Here is a 23,082-nt window from a genome sequence, read left to right on the forward strand (position 1 = left end):
TGGATGAATAAAGTCAAAATGTATTTCCACTGGATGACAATGATTCCAAAATGGGTCCAGTCTCAATGATTCCTCCTAAAAAAAGGTAGTTTATCAATTCCTCACCCTGCTAAGGGAGGATAATATGACAAAATGCGAGAACATTACAACAAGTAAAATACCACCATGAACAAGCCTAAAAAAACCCAGCAGCTAATAAATACCACTCTATATCAATGCACTAATTCAGCATTCTGATATACAGGTGCTGGTCATAAAATTAGAATATCATGAAAAAGTAGATTGATTTCAGTAATTCCATTTAAAAAGTGAAACTTGTATATTATATTCATACATTACATACAAACTCATATATTTCAGATGTTTATTTTGTTTAATTTTGATGATTACAAATGACAACAAATGAAAATCTCAAATTCATCATATCAGAAAATTAGAATATTGTGAAAAGGTTCAAAATTGATGGCCCCTGGTGCCACACTCTAATCAGCTAATTAACTCAAACCACCTGCAAAAGCCTTTAAATGGTCTTTCAGTCTAGTTCTATAGGCTACACAATCATGGGGAAGACTGCTGACTTGACAGTTGTCCAAAAGACGACCATCGACACCTTGCACAAGGAGGGCAAGACACAAAAGGTCATCGCTAAAGAGGCTGGCTGTTCACAGAGCTCAGTGTCCAAGCACATTAATAGAGAGGCGAAGGGAAGGAAAAGATGTGGTCGAAAAAAGTGTACAAGCAAGAGAGATAACCGCACCCTGGAGAGGATTGTGAAACAAAACCCATTCAAAAATGTGGGGGAGATTCACAAAGAGTGGACTGCAGCTGGAGTGAGTGCTTCAAGAACCGCCACACACAGACGTATGAAAGACATGGGTTTCTGCTGTCGCATTCCTTGTGTCAAGCCACTCTTGAACCACAGACAGCGTCAGAAGCGTCTTGCCTGGGCTAAAGAGAAACAGGACTGGACTGCTGGTGAGTGGTCCAAAGTCATGTTCTCTGATGAAAGTAAATTTTGCATTTCCTTTGGAAATCAAGGTCCCAGAGTCTGGAGGAAAAGAAGAGAGGCACTTCATCCACGTTGCTTGAAGTCCAGTGTAAAGTTTCCACAGTCAGTGATGGTTTGGGGTGCCATGTCATCTGCTGGTGTTGGTCCATTGTGTTTTCTGAGGTCCAGGGTCAACGCAGCCACATACCAGGAAGTTTTAGAGCACTTCATGCTTCCTGCAGCTGACCAACTTTTTGGAGATGCAGATTTCATTTTCCAACAGGACTTGGCACCTGCACACAGTGCCAAAGCTACCAGTACCTGGTTGAAGGACCATGGTATCCCTGTTCTTAATTGGCCAGCAAACTCTCCTGACCTAAACCCCATAGAAAATCTATGGGGTATTGTGAAGAGGAAGATGCAATACACCAGACCCAACAATTCAGAAGAGCTAAAAGCCACTATTAGAGCAACCTGGGCTATCATAACACCTGAGCAGTGCCACAGACTGATCGACTCCATGCCACGCCGCATTGCTGCAGTAATACAGGCCAAAGGAGGCCCAACTAAATACTGAGTGCTGTACATGCTCATACTTTTCATGTTCATACTTTTCAGTTGGCCAACATTTCTATAAATCCTTTGTTTTTATTGGTCTTCAGTAATATTCTAATTTTCTGATATGATGAATTTGAGATTTTCATTTGTTGTCATTTGTAATCATCAAAATTAAACAAAATAAACATCTGAAATATATGAGTTTGTATGTAATGTATGAATATAATATACAAGTTTCACTTTTTAAATGGAATTACTGAAATCAATCTACTTTTTCATGATATTCTAATTTTATGACCAGCACCTGTAAATAAAGGCTGATGTTCAACTAAGCTTGTGTCTGAATGTTTCCTGCCATAATGCTGGGAAGGTGGTTGGAGGATTAAGAGGCGAAGGCTGTTGGCTGGACCAGGCCGGTCCTATCACCACAGTCAGCGTTATTCCAACTTGATAAGGATTATGAAACAAATAAAATGTATAAAAATCCTTTCTGAATGTGTAATGACCTGCAGGGAAGACTCTGGTTTGGCACCTGCGCATCACTATTTTCAATTAGTCTCAAACTCAAACAATTAAACATCTCCAACTCTACCTCTTGCACAACATCAAGCACTCAGCAAGAACTTCCCGAAGTTCTTGGCAGAAATCAGCAAAAATAGCTCTGGCTGAGAAATTTCACTATAGAACCATATTTTGCTGCAGTTGCTGCAAGTCATTTAGGATGTCTTATAGCCTCCTACAGGCTGAGCTGAAAACTTTTGGTATATTCCCCTTTTCAGAAAATAAACAGATCAGATTGAGCACCAGAACAATAATTTCCATAGTTTTAAATCAATTAATGTTCGTATTTGACTAAGCATATTTTAACACATGGCTATGCCTCAATCAAATCCATAGCTTTGACTTCTCTTTCTGGCTGTGCAGAAGATAAGCAACATTTTGCTTACTGTCAATGAACACATTAAGGTCATTGTTATTTAGTAAAAAAAAACATTTACAAACAATTGTCAGAGGAATAAATTAAAGAGGCAAAAGTGGCTCCCTATTACCTTTCTTTTATTTTTTTTCTCAAAAGCAAATTTTTTTGGGGGGCGTCTGGAACAAAAAGGCGGATTGTAATGTTGGAAAAGGTGCAAATGGAACCTTACCCCCACTTTTTACAGTTTACCATATAACTGGTAATGCTATGTTGAAATACACTGTGTGACAAAATTTACTTAACTATCATGTTTTAAAGCCATTTTTTTTTTTTGTTATTTACATTGGAAGGGGCAGCACTTGTCTGGGAGCAGAAAAATGAAGTTGGTGCACAGAAAGGAACCACCTGCAGTAAAGAGCTACAGTGTACCTGGTTTGGCGCTCTGGCTGCAGGCTTGTCTTGGTGATTGGCAAGGATAAGGAACGGTAGTGTGCAGAGCTGAGGGTGCTGCAGAGCCGAGTGAAGCTCATTCCTCGCTGTCTCAAGGTCCTCGTCTGATGATGCACTATCCAGGACGAAGATTACACCCTGTGACCCCTGGTAGTAACGACTCCAATATTTCTTGATGTTGTCAGCTCCTGTAGACACATGAGGGACTTGTGAATCGTTGTGTTTACTAACATGGGATCCCAGCTGCTCAAACTAACACCAATTCTGGCGATGGAGAAGGGTCAACAGGTTTTGTAAATTATTAGGTCATCTTTAAAGCCTTCATGCTTATATAAGGATAAGAAGACTCAGACACTAACAGATTAACATCTCAGACATCTTCACCTCTGCAGTCTACTAATAAAACTAGAGCACAACAAAAAATCCAGAATATAATCATTCTGGAGCCAGTTCTTAGCCCTAGACACTATAGTATCTCATGCATGCTTAATTTTAATTCGATTTTATGTTACAAACCAACACAAAATAGATTTTGGTCTTCCATAAAACACCTGGATTCATTCTAAGATCAATTTACAAATAAGAAAATCTCTTAATGACAAATGGATTTTTAGAGGCATCAGGAGGCAGTGAACACCGATATGCATCATACCTGTTAGATTTCTACCAGTAAAAGCTTTTGAAAACCATGTATTATTTCTTTTGAAAAAATAATAAGTGAAAATGACCAAAGGATATGAATACTTTTGCAAGGCACTACCTGTACAGGTAAATTAAATCTGTAAATTTGATGTATTATCTATTTTAAAAGCTATTTTTCACAACTGAAAATGTTCTCCAGGCATCAAATAAAATGGCAAGTTAACTTTAGAGATTGCAAGACGTAGTAATTCAGACAAGAAGAACAAGATGTCCTGCAACAGATGGCCTGGCCCCCGCCGAGCCTTACTCTCAACATCATGGAGTCAATCTGGGATTATTAAAGGAGATAGAAGCAACTGAGACTGTCTAAGTCTACCGGAGAACTGTGGCAAGACTTCTGAAATCTTTAACACAACCATCCAACAAAGCGCTGCCACATTTTGTCTTGCGTTCCATTCTGCTTGGGTGAAAAAATCCATTCACTTTTTGGTAATTTATGGCTTTATGTACCATTAGTGAAAACACAGCTTAGTTTGCTTAGATTTATTTTTGTCAAACGCATACATATATATACATATATACATATATACATATATATATATATATATATATATATATATATACATATATACATATATATATATATATATATATATATATACATATATATATATATATATACATATATATATATATATATATATATACATATATATATGAGGTTTGGGTTATATACTACGTATTATATACTACGTATATTAAGTATATACATTAAGTTGTGATTACGTCTGTTTCACTAAAAACTAAGAAAAGGAAAGAAAAGTAATGGCCGGGCGTTGATAGCCATCACCTTTTCAGATGCCGGTAACCTAATAGAAACCATATCCTGCACGGTCATATCCATAGTGGCTCTGGAAGACTTTTACCCCAAAATCTGTTGTGTGTAACCAAAGCCAGCTGCTGATCCTCAGCACATTTCAATCAAATTTCAAAGCAAAATGAAAGGACTTGTAAAAATCCAAAACAGACACTGTCTGGTGTACACTTAAGTTTTCATGGTTAATAATTTTATGATTTGTTTATTCAAATTATTTTTCCCATGGCAAGATTCTTTGTTTGACTGGTTCTAAATGCATGACACATAGTCTTGGAAATTAACCATGAAATATCCCGTCACATTACACACTTCTCAAAACCACCCTCCTCCGTTTGCTAAGGTTACTTCCATTGCAATCTGGTGAACTTTTGTTTTGTGTTTTAGTTGCTCATAGTATTCAACCTGCCAAGAAATGATGAGCTGTGAGGGAGGCTGTCAAAAGTTTAAACATCACGTAGTCCTCTCGCTGACATTTACCTCTCTTCCCTTCATGCTTCTCCCCTCCCCTTCCCGTTTCCTCCCCCAGTCAATCCACTCACACCTCTCAGTGGAGTGAAAAGCTATCAGACAAAGTGGCACTTGAGAGATTGTCTAGGAAGTTTTGTCTTTGCCTGGAAATGGTGGAATGTCTGTCATGCCTTTGGATCTTGTTGGCAGCTTCTGCCACCTATTGGCCTGACATGAAGGATTTCTGAGCATGATGTCACGTCACAGCCTCCTTTTAATCAAATAAGCACATCATGAGTAAGACCTTTTTCTCAGTTGAGGATTTTCCTTCTTATTTCCAGCTATAGAAACATGATTACTAGTTGCAATAACATTTAAATGTGGATGGGACTTTTAAGCAGCTCATAATGCTGGGAGAAGTGAAAACAGCATGCTTCTCATTGTCTGTCCCAAGAACTGAACCATGAAATGAGAGATTTATCTAATTCGTCCCATGACAGCACAGATTAAATAATGAATGGCTCCCCTGTAATAAATTACCAGAGACACGAACTACGTTGGTAGAATTACATGAACAAATTAAGAGAAACTTGAACCTCCTTCCAATCATCAACCTGTTATACGAACTACATGGTATGAAGTGAAATCTTCTGGCATGTGAGCGTTTCAAGGGAGGTTTTCAAAAGCCTTTGCACTTGTCTTGACTTGACGCACTAAGCTGCAGGGTTAAAACGTGGGAAAAGGAAAGCAACAACACAAGTTATTATTGCTACTAATAGCAGAAAAGCTTGAATTTTTAACTACGACTAAATACAATAAAACATGTGTTGTGTCTCTATTATATAACCGAGCAAAGAGGAGGGAGCCTTCGGCCAAAAAACATTGGCAAGACCCATTATCTCACAATGCTCTAGCTGCTTGTGTGGTTTGTTCAAGATTTATAAACAATGATGTGTCAGGTGTTTTTTTTTAATACAGACATACTTTGTTTTTCTCTTACTGGAATACCAAATACCTTTAACTTTGCATATTATAGAAATATCTCCCTTTGACTAAATAAGCTGTTCTATTTTTACAAGAAGCCTTTTGGTCTGCAGCTGGTTCCCTTTATGCACTGACCCTTGTGGTTCAAACATTGCAAGTATAAAAAGCAGGCATGGGGTGGTTACTAGTATAAATTAAATATTTTAAAGGAGAATTCCGGTTTTTAACACTTTTAGCCCATTTTCTGTAGTGTCCAGGATGAAATCGAATGATCGACACCAAAATTTTGACAATTGGTCCTGTCTCTGCTATTTGGCTCATGCAGAATCCCCCCCTGGCTGCTTCAGAATGGCTTCCATTGTGCATGTCCGATAATGTCCTTAAAACAACCTTAAACGTTCTTTTTTTAAAATATGCTACTCACCGGGTCGTCAGCGCTGTTCAATGACGTTCCAAAAAAAGTTTTGTGAAGAAAAACCGTTCCTGTCTTGTTTTATTTAGCATTTTGTAAATCCCAGAACTATTTTTTCTGATACATCACAACCGCTTATAAACTTCCGCTTCCCGTTCGAATCTGAAGCGTTGCACACTCCAGACCACTAGTTGGCTACAATGTCTCTATATACTCCTCCTCAGTATATTCCGGTTCAAAACGGTCAAACCGTCAAACTCAAAGTCCAATATGTCCTCATCAAGAATCCACCTTTCGTATTCCATTTTCAGAGTTTTTTAAAGTGTTTAACAGAGAGCACCTCGACGTCGGAGTACACAGAGTGAAGCGAAAAGACTACAACTAAGTGTAGTCTTTTCCCCATTTCCGTTTCCGGTGGTGGAGGGATATTGACTATTCCAACAGAACTCAATGGGATTTACAAAATGATAAATAAAACACTACAGGAACGTTTTTTCTTCACGAAACTTTTTTTGGAACGTCATTGAACAGCGCTGACGACCCGGTGAGTAGCATATTTTAAAAAAAGAACGTTTAAGGTTGTTTTAAGGACATTATCGGACATGCACAATGGAAGCCATTCTGAAGCAGCCAGGGGGGGATTCTGCATGAGCCAAATAGCAGAGACAGGACCAATTGTCAAAATTTTGGTGTCGATCATTCGATTTCATCCTGGACACTACAGAAAATGGGCTAAAAGTGTTAAAAACCGGAATTCTCCTTTAAGCAATATTGTGCAACTTTTAGCCACTAGGGCTAACCTGTAACTTCCAGGATAATATCTCTTAAAGTTCCCAGGATTTCCAGCTCAAAATGCCTAAAAACGCCTAAAAAGGCCTCTCCAAATTCAAACTTTTATAGCTCTTGAGGCATATGGATTAAAAATAAAGTTCTGGACTCTATGTAAAGAATACACTCTAGTTTTCACCTGTACATCCTGATTTATAAGTCCACTGCTGTGTAAGTGGCATGATTCAAAAAACAGCTCTGAATATTAAAAAAAAAAAAATTCTCGCCTGGATTTTCTATGTGAAAATAATTAAGAATTGTACTCCAGCAGGCCAGAAAGCAACTATTTGACACAATAAAGACACTGTCTTATATCCTGGCAAGCAACCTTCCAAATGTGATTGGAATATCTGCAAAAATAGTATTTCTACAAGAGCTCCTCTAAGACTAGGCCATGGCACCACTTTTGAATACTTCATCATAGAAACATCAGTGAGACCTCTTGGAAAGATAACACTTGGAGGAATCAGACTAAACTGTCAAAATCTTTCAAACACACGTTTTATTGAAAAATAAATGAATATAAAAGGCAAAAACAAGTCTTCAGTGAAAAATCTGACTATGATGCATGTAGTGAGTCATCTTTGCAGTGAGTCATCTTTGAAATTTAGGTTCCACCCATATAAAGCATATATCGTCGTAAACGGCTATTCATTGGCTACACATTAATGTCACTCACGTGGAGCTGAGTTTTTACTAGGTAGAATAGGAGGGCAGAGAAGGAAGTCAAAAACTGTAAGAATGATTGACGCCGATTGACTTTCTGCTGTTCCAGCCTGCCCCCTTCATCCTGTAAATCCGGGCGTACACTGTGCAATTTTTTTTCAATCGTTGCACGCAGCTACAGCTCACACTGTACGACTAAGCGCAGGGTTTAGTCGTACCGTGTGAGCTCACGATTTTGTTCGGCCCGATGCTCTCATCCGACCTACATGCTCACACTGTACGACTAAAAACCACGTCGGATTTAGCTCCGCAGTGAGATGGAGCTGCTCTGTAGCTCTCTATCCTGAAGCCAAACAAATAGAAGAGGGATATTAAGCTCACTACAGTGAACTGCGTAGCCTTGGCAATTTGTGCAATTTTGTGCTGAAAGCCCTGAAATATAAAGGCGGCGAAGTATTTGGAAAAAAGACATGGCTGAGCAAACGAGGCTACTACGGTCTGTCAATTTTACAGACAGAACTGCATTTCACTCATTGCACTCCTGCCATGCTTCTGTGTTTACATCTAAGAGGAAGAATAAAAAGAAGAATCCTTGTTTTTAGGGCATGCGCCCTGAGCGATTTGCCCACGACGGTTGGGAGAAAATCAAACATGTTTGATTTTCTCCCGACCTCACGATTCCTGATCGGATGTGGTCGTGAGAGGCTGATCGCCCCTCGTAACCCCCTGTACACTACACGACTCACGACACACGATCAGGCTGAAAGTCGGCCCGATCGAAAGTTTCTTGCATGACTGAAAAATCAGGCCGAAAATCGCAGTGTACGCCCGGCTTAACTGGTCAAACAAGGTGTCAATCAAGCCAGGACTTCCTGTTTGAACGTGTGATAGCATCGAATGCCTTGTTTTTAGCATCTTGTAACAGGAATTTTGAATCAAAATAGCAAAATGTGGTGGTGTTTGTTTCTTAAAGATGCAAGTTATCCAGCAATATTCGTGCCTTTGTGGATGTTACTGGATTATTTTTTTGCTTGCTGTTTCGAGCAGAAAGAGAACAAACTTGGAGGCAAATATTGGCGTTTTCACCTTGAAACTCTTGCATGTTTCCGCTGTCCATAGCGTTCCTTGACAGTGTTGTTTCTAAGTCACCAATTTAGTGCTACATGGTCCCAATGGAATATCCTATTGGGAAATTTGTGTTGTAGATATCTGAAAATTACCTGGTTATTTTTTTTTTATTAAGTGTTATTTAAGTCAAAAAACAACTTTAAAAAACACAACAATACACACATTCCCAAATCAATGCATCTTAAATGAAAAGGAGCAGAAAGAAGGACAATGTTATGATCGCAGCACCTTAGTATAACAAAAGTAAAAAACTGTGTGGATTCGTTTTTTAATGGAGTTTTCTTTTACTAATCACAGCAACTCTGGTCAGATACAGGTTGATAAACAATTTAATGTCAAATAAAACTTTTTAAGCTTGTGGATTATAGCTGGTCTGTACTGGAGGTAAAGGGAGAACCACTTGTATGTTCCTCTTACTGCCACCCACTGGACTGGAGATGTAGTGCAGTTTCTCCCATGTTGATCGCCGAAGGGATTCCAGAGGAATGGGAAAGGATGCTTATGAATTACACGCGATTCCTATTTCTGACTACTACAAATCCCTGGACTGTAAATCCTTGGCATTCAGTGGAAAAGGGGCTAGAGATAAAGTTTTCGACTTTGTTTGTGTGATTATGAGAGAATGATCTTAAAGTTATAGGCAAAAATCTTTTAAATACTGGCAATGAATTTTACTTTAAAAAAAAGAGAGTTCAGATCATCATAATAATTATCATAATTGTTTAACGTGTTGGTATTATCGGCCTCTTATTTCATCTTGTAATAAACCGATCCAATATTAAGGCTTGGATTATTTGTGATCAGGTATGGTCTAGTTTGAAATTCTTACAGTACATTAATAAAGCAAAAACGTTAAGGTACATCTATTCATCATAGCAGTTATACTAATGATATGAAAAAGACCTTGTTGTAATAGTTATATTACAACATTGAGAATATTGACTTGTTCACTACATTTTATTTTGCAGTCCGGTTCTTCTCCAGCTTCTGCACCATAAAACAATATTTTAGTTAACTTTGAAAGCAATGGCCAGGACATGTCAAGTTGTAATACTGGCAATCACCAACTCAACAATTTATCTCCAGGTGTTCTTAGTTTTTCGCAGTTTTCACTTCGATAAATGTTGCAAGTTGTTATTTTATTCACTCCTATTTTAACTCACCAAAGGTTGGCCAAAGAAAATCCCTGCAGTGAGTTTAATGAAAAGCAGACAATACTTCTTACAAAACGAGATGGCTAAAATGCACAAAAGAAGGGAAGGCTGGCAACATTTGGTGGGACTTTGGGGTAAAAAAAAAAAAAAAAAAAAAAAACGGAAAGTTGGCTTGTGAAGTGAAAAGAAAAAAAAAAAACACTTTGGCTGCAGATTGTGATGTAAACCCGATTCAGAGTAAACAGTTTCCAGAGTGAAGTTTGGCTCAGATAAAACATCAGACCTTCTTATACATGCACATAGTTGACAACAACTGTTGATTTCAACAATCCAGCTCTTTAATCATTGCCTGCCATTTAAACCCTAACTCTACATTGTTGAGACAGATCCATCACATCGTACTATGACTGTTACAGCTGTTCAGAGTTAAGTAATGGGGCTGGCTAAAAGTGATACTTCACCACATTATTGATATTTATATAACATCATACCCAACCCCATTTAACATTTATCCTGTTGAGCCTAAGTTACCAGGAAATAAAAAGCATGTTTAAACTTCTCCCACGATTTGGACCATTGAAACTGAATGTTTAGAGTTTATGAATGTTACAGAAATTTAACCACAGAGCAGTTTAACCAAATCTTTCCCAAGACGCTAACAGTGATAACAACAGTGACTGTCTCACACCGTTCGGTCAGCATCAACAGGGGATACTCTTGAAAGAGGCTCTAAAAATAGAGATCAGTTTCATACAGATCCTCAGAACTGTGAAAGTCAGAACGTCAACTCCGATCATCGACTTTAAACCAATGTGGCAATTTACAAATTACTTTACGGTTGCAAAAACTCCCCCCACTAGGCATAGGAGCCCAAACTGCCAGGATACATGATAGCATTCAAGAGTCACATCTGATCTGTGATGACTACCTTGCACTGGTTTTGTTTAAAGATGGGCTTGCATACTTTCATCGCCTGCTGTTAGTTACTGGCAGCTGATGGATTGTCTGTCATCTTACTGCATCCTCCTCCTCCTCTTCTCTTCGTATGCTCTTTGTGGTTATATTTGCAGTGGCAAGTTAAGTCTTAGCATATTTCAACTCTGTATGCTTCACAAGCCATGAATGCATTCTTCACTTACATCAGACACGCATGTGTACCTTCACAAATAAAATCAAATACCAGGCTTAGAATGACACAGCAAAGCCATTTTGTTCTACCAACAAATGTTTTCTTAAACAGCCAGGTGCAAATATTGTGCGGTTTATTTAAACAAATCGATCCTCCCTAAATCCCAGAGCGTAACTCCCAACAGCAGCCATAGCACTAAAGAACAACAGCAGTGAGTTGTGATTATTAGGACCATGTTATCAGCTGTCACTGCGTGACATGAATGCACACTGTGAAATTGCCCGTCTAGACTTGACGTCATATCACTATCCACACACACACACCCACCCACCCGCACACACACACCAGAGGTGCCCTTCCCACCTAATCCTTATACCTGACACTAGCCGAGTAACAAATGCTTCTGCCAGACAAAAGATCAGCAGATTCAGATTCTCGGTGTGAAACAGTTTCATGAATAAAACTCAGGCGAAGATACATGGCAGCTTTACATGTTTGAAAATCAGAATGCAAAGTTGTTTTTTTTTATCAACAATTTAAAAAGAATCTAAATGTCATCTATGACAGCAGAAATGGCAAATGCCAGATGGCCCCATGGAAATACATAAACAGAAATAAAAAAAAACAACTAAAACATTTTATTTGAGGATTTTTTTTTTTTTTACCACAGATGCCGTAAAATCACCAGAGCTAAATAACATCTAATACTGAAAATAACAAATGTAGGTTTTCTTATGTCATGGATAATTTCCACATAGAAGAGTGCCAGCATTAATTGGTAGCCCTTTGCTGTGGTGTATTTATCCTCTGGTGCAAAATGTTGGTGTTATATAAATGATGGGCCATTAATCAGTGTTTCAAAAAGGAAAGGGGCAGAGAGAAAGAAGGTGGACGAACATAAATGTCTCCTTGTTGGACATCCAGACAGCTGTGTCGAGCACGGACAGCCCATCTCTACCTTGCCACCAGAAAAAACAAACAACTTCTTTTCAAAGGATTATAACACTTTTTATTTCCACTTGAAGTTGATAGTTCTAGGAATAACTAGAACAGGCCAAAAAATTTGTTAATGAGGTGCCTAAAAAGTAATTTATGAACAAGAACTAGAAACAGCTATTTCCGTGTGTTAATTAATGCTTAGTGAAGAGAAATAAACAAAAAGATATCAAGTACTTTTTAGAGTCAGGATTAATCAAGTATGAACTTCCTAACTTCTTATTTAATTTAAATACTATTTTAAAAATTATTGCGGTATTACATTCTATTCCATTACACCGTTTCTTTGCATGTATTAAAAGGTGCAGAGCCATGTTATACGTCTTCACAAAAAATACCAAAACCCAGTAAATCATGATAAGATAAGGTGATACACCAAGTGTCTGTTCTGATAGTGTTTAGAATTTAAGCTTTGAACACGATGAGCAGACATTGACAGACAGAATTATTAGGAAGCCAGATGGTGACAATTGACACAGCTACTTAATAAAGCCACACGATCCCGCAATCCCTGGCTATAAAGCGGCAGCTTGGCATGGTCGAAGATCGGCACGACCTACAGCAACTCCATGTTAAAGTGAATCCTCCCCAAAGCCTCCGAACAGAACATCAAAGCGGAAAAAATCTCCTTTTCTACAAAACACAGACCGGGACACAGCATCAGGGTAAGACATATGTTTAACAGTCTTGCTCAGAGACCCAGAGTGCAGGTTGTGGGAATCAAACCTGATATACGCAACCTTCAACGTGCACAAGCGCACTGCTCTAACCAATAGGCCAACACTTCCCTAAAAGTTTAGGACCACAGGTCAGATTCAAACCTGGGTCAGCCACGTTGAGGACTAAGGCCTCCGTATATGGGTTGTGCGTGCTACCGTGCCACAGATTGATCATGATCGATGACCAGCTGACATTAAAAGATCATTTTACCTCAGTTTCTCGATCTTGTCGCTTCAAACTACTAAACATAAGAAAGATCCAGCCATGCCTAACCCAATACGCGACCTAGCTTTTGGTGCAATATATTGTTATCTCCCACCTGGACTATTGTAACCCACTCCTAAATAGTCTCCCAGCTTGTATGATAAAACTGTCAAAAATGATCCAGAACGTGGTAGTGTCTGGTCTTAAATCAGCCCAAAAAGTCTCACCTCAGCCCTCTGTTCATTGAGCTTCACTGGTTACCCCTTGCTGCTCCCATCAAATTCAAGTCCCTGATGCTAGCCAACAAAGTGCTTAGGGGTACCGCTCCTGTCTACTTGAACCCTCTAACAAAGGCATATGTCACAACTCTGTCTCAGCGGTCATCAATTGATTGTTGTCCAGCAGTGCCTACACCACGCTTAAGACAATCCGGACTGTTTTCATGTGTTGTTTCAAGATGGTGGAATGACCTACCAAGCTCTACAAAAAACAGCAGCGTCCCTGTCTATCTTCAGGAAACTCCTAAAGACCCAACTCTTCCAAGAGCACCTCCTATCCTAACTATTACCTATAGCTGTATACCCCTCTACTCTTTATGTACTTCCCTCTATCTCTTTGCTGTCACCCCTGACTCTGATTAGGGATTTTCCTATAGAGAACTTATTGTCATATTGACGATAACGGTAACATTGTGTCTACTTTTTAAGTCGCTTTAGACAAAAGCATCTGCTAAATGCATAAACATAAAGTAAAATTAATAAACAAAAAGTCATAGGCTAAACCTTTTTACTCATATAAACTCTAGCGGTAACTGCATTGTTTATGAGACTTGAACTAAATCTGATCTTGAATAGTTTTATGGATTCTAGCATGTGTGACAGAAACTCCCCCCCTCCCGGCCATTCACACCCAAATTCAGTAAACACCAAAGTTTATAATGTATTCTGAGCACTATTTGAGTCTTATTCTGATTGAAATCCAATATTTTGATGTGCTTTATACATTGGAAATTTGGACTTTTCTTGTTTTCTTTTTACATCTGCGCTGGGAGTTGCTGACTTGCTTAGCACCAATACTTCCCTGTGTACCACTTGCATAGATACATAATATAATGCTGTACCTCCGGTCACTTGATGTTGCTATGACAAATATACTCAGGGCCTTATTTACTAACAAAATGAGCAAAAATAAACTCCAAAACACAAACATAACAAATATCAGACCAGCTGGACACAGTCATCTTTCTGAAAAGCTTTGTATGCAACCAGGCTAAGCTACTGGTATATACATTTTAAAAAGTCATACAATTTCACGTTAAAAAATACAAAAAAGCGTCAGTTTTATTCAGAAAAAGAGCTGGCAAAAGATGTCAACTTTTCTCCTTCAAACTAAACCTAAACCTAACATTTAGTCGGAAATTGATAGTAGCCAGTAAAGCAGTCAAACATGTGGATCATGTGCTCGCTTCCCCTCTCTCCAATACAGAGATTGCAACATAAATCCCTGTAATTTAAGAGCTCTGTGTAGGTACATAAAGAGGAGCAGAACTGTAGACATTCAGTGGGGGGCTGGCAAACAGAAAAAAAGGAGAGAAGCGATTTTCATCTTTCTTTGCTGTGGTGGCAGCCTTTACCATCATCTCTAAATCAGAGCTGTCACCCGTGGAACGAGTGTTTTGCCAACCACAATAATGTTGCCATTACCAGACTAGGCCTGACCCAATCCAGTAAAACCTCTTTTGAAAACCGTCTAATGTGCTCTGTCCAAATTTGGTAGCATCCTTGTTGGTGGTCTCTGCAGTGCCTCTTTGTGTATATGCGAGTGTGAGTTTCACCCTTTCTTTTCAGGAGGCTACTTCGGGTTGAGCCTTATATAAATATCCACTGCACCTGTCATATGCATACAGTGAATATCGTACTTTAAAAAAAATTAACCAGACCTTTTTTTTTCTTCCTCTTTACAGCTGAGGTGCTTTTCAGAGAGGCCGAACTCTCCTCAGGCTTCCATGAAAAACTCTCAGTGTATTTGTTATGGTCGTGTATTTGAACCTTCATCTGCGCTCATTAAACAGTTTCCTTGAGTGCTGCACATTTCCAAGAATAACAGCGTGCAGATTGTACAACCACTTCAGAAAACCCTAACAGTGTGGGATGCGTCACACACGTGCCCGTTCCAAAGTAGGGTTCCCACTTCCTGCAAAACCTGCAAAAAAAAAAGCTTGCATCTGCCTCCCTGAGCACAAAATATTAAAACATTTTGGACAGAAAAAAGCTGCACAACTCTTCCTTTAAAAAAAACCCAAAAATAATGTTGGAGAAAGATGAATTCTTCAAGCCTAATACAGTTAACCTTATAAAAAAAAATAAAAACCTTTGGGCAACCAACCAGGGGTGCATCTTATCTGTGCTGAATATTAAGAGTGAAAACATGACAGACGCAAATAAAACGCAGAGTATCATCATCATTCAAATGTTAGTTTAAAAACTACTGAGTAATTTCTGAGCAACTATATAATTTGTTTCAAGAATTTAAAGTATTCAGTTTGAAAAAAATAAAGGCAAAAAATATTTCAATGATAATAATAAATTGTAGTAACTGTTTTTAATTATTAAGAGGCATCTGTAGGTGAGAAAATATTACTGTAATGTGTCTACAGAAAAACATGTAGCCCTTGCAAAATGCAAAGAAACCAGACAGCTGCAAAATAAAAATCATTGCCTTAAAGAACACTGATGTAGTGAGGAGTTTAACTACAACAGATCTTAAAGTTTAATATTTTCCCATTTAAAAGGATTTTTTTTTTATATTACAGAAGGTTTCAAAAGGTTTCTTAAAGGATAAGTGTTCCTTACCTCCAAGTTCTTTTACATTTAAGATGGCATTTGGAAATGGCACTGCCTTGATACTGAAACCTGGAAAAAGAGAATGTGGGTATAAACAGAAAAGTCTCTTTTCAACATGAAATAACACCAACCATACCAATTTTTTTAATATTATATTGACTAAGAATTCTCAGTCTGCAATTTTTATAATCCCTCAAAGTAAAAAAGACATATTAGTCATAAACAAGAAATGCAATTTTGGTGGTCCTGAGAAAAGAAAGAAATCTAAAAAGCCAAGCAGCAAAGTGCTATGTTGGGTTTGTTGGAGAACTGAGTTAATATCAAAAGCATTTCTCCAAGCTATGTGGTCCTTCTTTGTGGGGTCTGAATGGGAAACAGAAGATCGCAGTGAAGAAATGAAGAGAAGGAATAGATTTAGATCCACTCTTTTCAAAACAACACTAACAGATGCGGGAAATCGAAGAGCATCATTTTCTGCAAAGCTAAATTTATTGCCAAGTTTCACTTCGGAGCTAATTAACAGGGAAATATTTCAGTGAGAAGTGAGGGAAACCACAGGAGATTTACCTCTTCGTGTTTCTGCTTATGAAAACACTGGCAGATGCAAGAGGCAATGACAGCTCACTCTCTCACTGACATGCCTCTCAGCTAGGACAGATAATCACCAAACTTTATCTATTATAGACTACCGAGCAGGAGGGTCAGACATGGTTTCAATCCCCCAGAAAAAATTTTGACTTATAGTAATAAGCTGCACATTTTGGAGCCTTTATGTTTAGCTTCAACAGGACAAAGACGAGATTTAGGATGGAACTTCTGCAACAGCTCAACAGGCCTGCTGTCAGAGATGGGCAGAGGAGGGTGGGAATGTCGTTGTTCCTAAGGGACACTACTGCATATATGGAAAGGAGTGTTCACCAACAGGAAAATGATGTGCACTAACACAACACTCTCCTGCTCTCCTAGATGCAGATAATCACACCAGCCTCCAAGGTGATTGGAGCAAAGAAACAAAGCTTGGGCTGGTGACATCTTGGCATCCACTCTGGAACAAACACTGGGGACGTTCTTTCCCTTGGTGGAAAACTTCCTCATGTGTTAAAAGCCAAATTGATTTCCCAGCAGCATCTCCTCACCCCAACGGAACAATCTTTATACTCCATCTATGTACAGCGATGTCCACAGAGCGCATACCTGTTGTTGGAACGATGCCGTCACTGCCCTCACTGCAGAGCCGCGAGAGCAAGCTGGTCTTCCCTGCCCCCGTCAGGCCGATGCACACTACGTCATACTCTGGTCTCGGCGGTGGGGGTCCTTTACAGCACAGTGCCCAAAAACACTGAAACAAAGCAAACAAACAACTTAATGTTTAGTGTGGAGGAACCAAAGAGTGATTTCGGCTTGAAAAAGAGAAGCCAAATGCTGTTGGATGAACCATGGATCAAGTCCTTTCCACCTTCATACTAATTTCCACATAAACTTTTAAATCAACCAAAAAATTGATTGCATTTGGGCCTCCATGGGTGCTACTATCTTTAGCATCAGCTACTGAAAACAAATAAAAAATGCATGAACTATGGTGTAAAGCTATTTAGCACCCACAACAGAAGAGTTGCACTGATCTTTATTAAACATATCTCAAAAAAAGAAACGAGATGGAAAAACATTCAATTCTAGAAGAATCAGGAGAAGATTAAACAGAAACAGATACAAGCGCTCCGTCAGCTAATTGTTGTTCTCTATAGATGAGTATTTAAGGCCCCCATTGCTGCCAAGCATTATGAAGATTAAGAAGTTATTTACTCTAATAGAATAGAACCTTATTCAAACTCCCACACCAACACCTAAACACTGACACTAGGAATGTCTCAATCTGATATTTAATTCAGAAATGTATATTAGTCCATACCAAAAGCTGTAATTTCAGTATCATATCGGGATTGAAAAGGTTGTATCGGGGCATCCCTACCTGACTCCTTACAGCAACTTCATCATACTCTATATTTATAAGTCATCATATCATTTAATAGTAACTTGGACAGGGCAATCTTTCATCAGAGCATTCTATCCTACTATGGAGAAAACAAACAACAACTGCATCAATGCATTGCATAGCGCAAGAGAGCTAGCAACTCTGGGAAAGACTAAGTGGACTACTTGGACCTCTAAAACATGATGCACTTTTGATGACAATGATGTTTCAATTTTAGTTGGAGTGAAAGGGAGGAAGAGTAACGAAAGCCATGTTTGTGAAAGAGAAAACAGCACTTAAAGAAGGGGAGGGTTACTGTTTCAACTTTACACCATCAATTAGACTGATTCTAAACAGAAATCCAACAAGCATCTGACTTGAAAGACTCATCAGTGGGTGGACCTCAGTTGGTTAAAAAAAAAAAAAAAGTAGCTCTCCAACTCCAGGTGGCTTAAATGTGAGCCTCCTGAATAGAGAAAAACTTCTGTATAGGAGTCCAATTGCCTTTGATTGAAGCCTGCAGCAGTTCCCTTCCTTCTTTGTTTAAGGGGAATCTTTCCCTCCCACCATCACCAAATGCATGCTCAGTATGAGTCAAATTTAAAGGGGAAAGACTAGTAATCAAATACTCTCAATAGCCTTTAAAACGTAAAAATTATTCTAATTGCAGAAATTAGGACATTTTAAAATTAATAAAACCAACAAGTCATGATAAAATAAATCTATGGGATAAATCATTATAATTCCCCCACATACATAGGACTAAAGCAAACATGGAAATATATGCAGCTTAGTGGCGACCCAGCATGTTTTCTGCCTGCATGTTGCACCCTGACTGACTAGGCCAACACGGTCACTGAGGGCAGATCCTGTCACTCCATGAATCACAGCCTGGGACAGAACCCCCTGCTGTGAGATATTAGGGACTAAATGCGGTGAGAACCGTGAATGAGATCCTTAAACTTGTGTGTGGAGAGATTGGTATCCAAGAGATCTATTTTATTAGCAAGACAGGAACCAGTCTGGACAAGGCAGGGCCGACACACACGTCCCATCCATCTTGTATATCACATTTCATGTGGAACATCAACAAGGGTTTTTTCTTTTTTTTTTGCTCATCTCAGCAGATCACCCTGTTTTACCAAAGACTGTAACAAGACAACAAAATATAAGGGTACTTGAACTTCTGTCCATGTAAATGCTGATGTGGCGTACTTATACTGTTCTATTTATTAAGGGTAACTATACAGTAATAATGTCTGTTTATCCATCATAGATCTTTTTTTTTGATAAAGCAACAACATATTCTTGATCATTTATTAACATAAACTTAAGACGTATGATGTTTTGGAAAAAATAAATTACCTATAAATGCGCAGAAACCATGTTCAAATCTTTGGTTCTTCCTCCTGACCCCCAAAATATCAGCACCAGCCAGGGTCAGTTTTCAGGGCTGCTGTTTGATGGGGATGTGGGGAATCTGCTTCAGCAGAACCAGACGTGGGCTGAGGAACCCGACCCCCCGACTCCTGCATGAACCCACCCGTCTGCTTTAACAGGAAACATTCTCCTGTTCCAGAAAAACGGCTAAGATCAGAAACACACGCATGTCAGATGGGTGAGCACATGTACAAACTTGGTTTAATTAGGTCATTCTACTCTGTTGGTTGTCACCCTCTTTCCCTCCAGCAACACTAAAAGTTTCAGTGGAAGATTAGATCAACTTATCTGATGTCAATCCTGTGAGTCAAAAGTCTATCTTAAAGTGGAAAAGGTAGGTAGGCTTTTGGTAAGCTGGATGACTTATTTATTCACTCCCCCCTCCCATTGTGTGTAAATGACAACAAAGACGGCAGCGGCCTCGCTGGCTGCGTATGTGGAAATGGAGAGGATTTCACAACAGTAACTAAAGGAGCTTCCAGGGCCTGACCCTGGGGTCCTCATGTACACAGTCGCCCCTGTGAGAGAAAGAGATGGCAGCTCCCACCTCTGGCCCTCTTTGACAGCACAAGATGGACGAGGAGAGCTGCTCAAAAGCCTCAAAGGGGAAAAATAAATATGTCGAAAAGGCTTTTGCTTACCTCAAGGCTTACCCCTGCCCAGTCACCCCCAGAGTTGATGATTTGAGAGACAGTGTGCTGTGTCACCGAGCTCAAATCATTCTGGCCTTTAACTACTCCTTAGATCTCCCAGTCATCCAGAAAAACAGCTGAGATTATACACAATGTGTAGATTACCTAGCTAGAGTATCCACACCCTTTAACCTGCACATACAAAGGAAACAATGGATTGTATTAGGAATTAATGTGACCGAGGTCAAACGTTATGGGGAAAAAAATTAAGGTTTAGAAATAGAAACCCACTACAGTGATCCATATACTGAGCTTTCTAATCCAGTATTGCTAAATAAATTAAGATGGATAAATTAGAAGAAACATAATTACAGGATAATCTACCTGTATTTAGACTGTTTTTTGGTAGAAATATCTCTATTCTGCAGAGGCTAAATTAGCAGGATATAGTTTCAGAGAGACTTCAGTGAAAAAATATGTATCATAAACTTGAACACTGCATGGAGCAATCTTCAATCATTTGTAAACCTACCTAGAGAAGGCCGTCTGCCTTAAGTGATAGGCTAGATAAAGGTGCATTTTAACTCTTGAGGAGCTGCGGAGATCAATCCCTCAGGTGGGATAATCTGTCAACAGGAAAACCCCACAAATCTGTCCCTCGCAAAAGAGTGCCACGAAGAAAGACAGCAGGAAGGCCATAAAGCGTCCCGTTTTTTTTTTTTTTTTTTTTTTTTTGCCACAAGCCATGTAGGGGAAACAGCAAACAGGTGGAGGAAGGTGCTCCGTTAAGATGGGACCAAATTAGCCTTCATTGAAAGCACTAAGTGGTGCGGAAATATCACACCGCTGATCAACCACCCAGAAAGCATCCCCACCTTTGAATGTGGTGGCAACCTCCCACTGTGGGGATTCTATTCTTTACAGGTTGTAGGTTGAAAAATAGATGCTGCTAAATACAGGATAGCACTAAAAGAAAACCTGTTGGAGACGAGACAAGCGAGGAGGTTCAATATCAGCAAGACAAATAAATCCTTAATTCTATGTCTAGCTAAAAACAGAACTGCTTAAACCGAAGCTAAATTAACATGTTAGAATGGACCAGTTAAATAAATCAATTTCAAAAATAGAGGGGAGACTTTGAAATTCATATTTACAGACACACTTGTTCAAATAAAGCTGATTATGAACCATTAGACTGATAATTAAACATTTCAGTGTAAATGTGGTGCTCCACTTGCAGCCAAAAGGTTTTTATTTTTAATGAAATAAAAAGGTTTCCTACACTTTTATTTTCAAATTGGAAAAAAAAAGTTATTATATAAAAGAAATAAAAAAAAAAACAGAATTCCCAAGGTAATGTAAGGTTCAAATTAAATGATTTAATATTGAAAAATCAAGTGTTTTTATTAAACACATTATAAATCTCTTGTTAGAGCAAGAGAGTGCATTAAAGGGGCTACCATCCTGCCAAAACAACTCCACATAAAAAAGTCTGCCATCCCTAGACATTATTGATTAGCTGCCTCTTGTGGATTTGTTTCACCCATGTTTCCCTAAGGACCTGCTGAGACATTACCTCACTGTTGTGAAAGCTTACTGCCGCACTTAATGAAAATGAGAATCATATTGTTTCGGCCAAAAGCAGTGTTATGTTTTTTCCCCCTTTTATTGGTACTGAAATTGATGAAAGGTAGACAGAAGAAAAATGAGCCATAGAAGTTTTGAAGTGTTTAATGGGTCATATAGCTGGGCTACCTGACGATGAATCAAAGATCAATCAGACACTGAATTTATGAAGATGTAACAACACTTCAACAATAGAGAACCCACAAAACAAAAAGACATAGATAACATAAGAAATACTGTTAGACGACTCCTGGCTGTCCTCAAAGAAGCCTTTCAATCGTGCTGAACTCAGGTCCGTCAATAGGAAAGTGGTTAATGTATATAATATCATGAAATATTTACAAAGTAAATCCGTTTCAAAACACAAGAAACAGGGTTCAGATGAAGTCCATTAATTGCCATCCATCATGGTAGAAATTCATTGGCTTCAGTTGGACAGGCTCTTTTAGAGAAAACCACTTTGTGTTTTTAGAAGTAATGAATGTGGGTTAGAGGAAAACCACAATCACCAGAGCGGCTGACTAGTTCATGTTTCACTCTCTGGCTGAAGTCGAGACACCACAGGACAGGAAAATAGGCAGAGGAACGATGACAGCATGCTCAGAACTGAGGAACTCTTAACAAGCTCCTGGTTTGTATGGATCTGGTTTTCCCTGTCGTTTTTTTAAAGCACAGCACCTCTTAATATTGCTGGATGATACGAGACGCCTCTTAATAAAAACAAAGCACAGTACTCTGGAAAATTAGGATAGTAAAGTATTAGTAAAACCCTTATTCAAACTCTTCAGAACATTGATTCAGTATCGTATGGGTATCAGTGTTAAATTGGATAACTAATAACTTCTAAAACTCATACCCAGTTTAGACTGCATCTCATGAACTCTGCAGCAAATATGTGATATTTTACTTAATCAGAGCTTTTACATAGTACCTGTACAGCGGTTCAGGGGTTTGGGAACATTTGACTCGATTTCATCTTTGCCAAACGCCACAGCAAGACCACGGTACATGTACAGAAACAGGGTGGGCTGAGTATATTTATTGAGGTTATCAAAACATAAACAATAAATGTGCCAAAATAAGTAATGACAATACAAGGAAACATTGACATCTTATTTGAATAGGTAGAAACGAGAACAACGAGAGAGAAATATTCAAAGATCTATGTACCTTTTCATTTGGGTCTTTATCCAAAAATAAACAATACGCAATTAAATATTTGCTTTGGATAAAATTTAGGTTCCTTTTGGTAGAGAATATTTTGTATCAACTCTTGTGAGCTGGAAGAAATATAATTTTGATAGATAGACAAAGGGACTTTTTCCACTTGGCAGAGGATGATCAGCTACGTATAGTTTATTAAGTAGCGAGAGCAGGAAGAACCATATTGCTGAGAGAGAACCATCAGTCGGGAGCACAAAGCGCAGACTCTGAGCTAAACGCATACAAAAACCCATTTCTGTACAA

At 38.7% G+C, this 23,082-nt stretch overlaps 1 protein-coding gene across 2 annotated transcripts in view; it reads right to left on the reverse strand.

Annotated features, from left to right (window-relative positions):
• Positions 1 to 23,082, reverse strand: part of arl15a (ADP-ribosylation factor-like 15a) — a 129,558-nt gene that overhangs the window by 59,128 nt on the left and 47,348 nt on the right. For both annotated transcript variants that reach the window (XM_038277310.1, XM_038277308.1), the window contains exons 2-4: positions 17,140 to 17,284; positions 15,955 to 16,014; positions 2,895 to 3,103 (exon numbers count right to left, since the gene is read on the reverse strand). In XM_038277310.1, coding sequence (XP_038133238.1) covers positions 2,895 to 3,103; positions 15,955 to 16,014; positions 17,140 to 17,284 — 414 coding nt within the window. The remainder of the gene's footprint in view (positions 1 to 2,894; positions 3,104 to 15,954; positions 16,015 to 17,139; positions 17,285 to 23,082) is intronic.

Source organism: Cyprinodon tularosa, unplaced genomic scaffold (genome assembly GCF_016077235.1).
Source record: "Cyprinodon tularosa strain WSP-4 unplaced genomic scaffold, ASM1607723v1 ctg130, whole genome shotgun sequence".
Classification (NCBI taxonomy): Eukaryota; Metazoa; Chordata; class Actinopteri; order Cyprinodontiformes; family Cyprinodontidae; genus Cyprinodon; species Cyprinodon tularosa.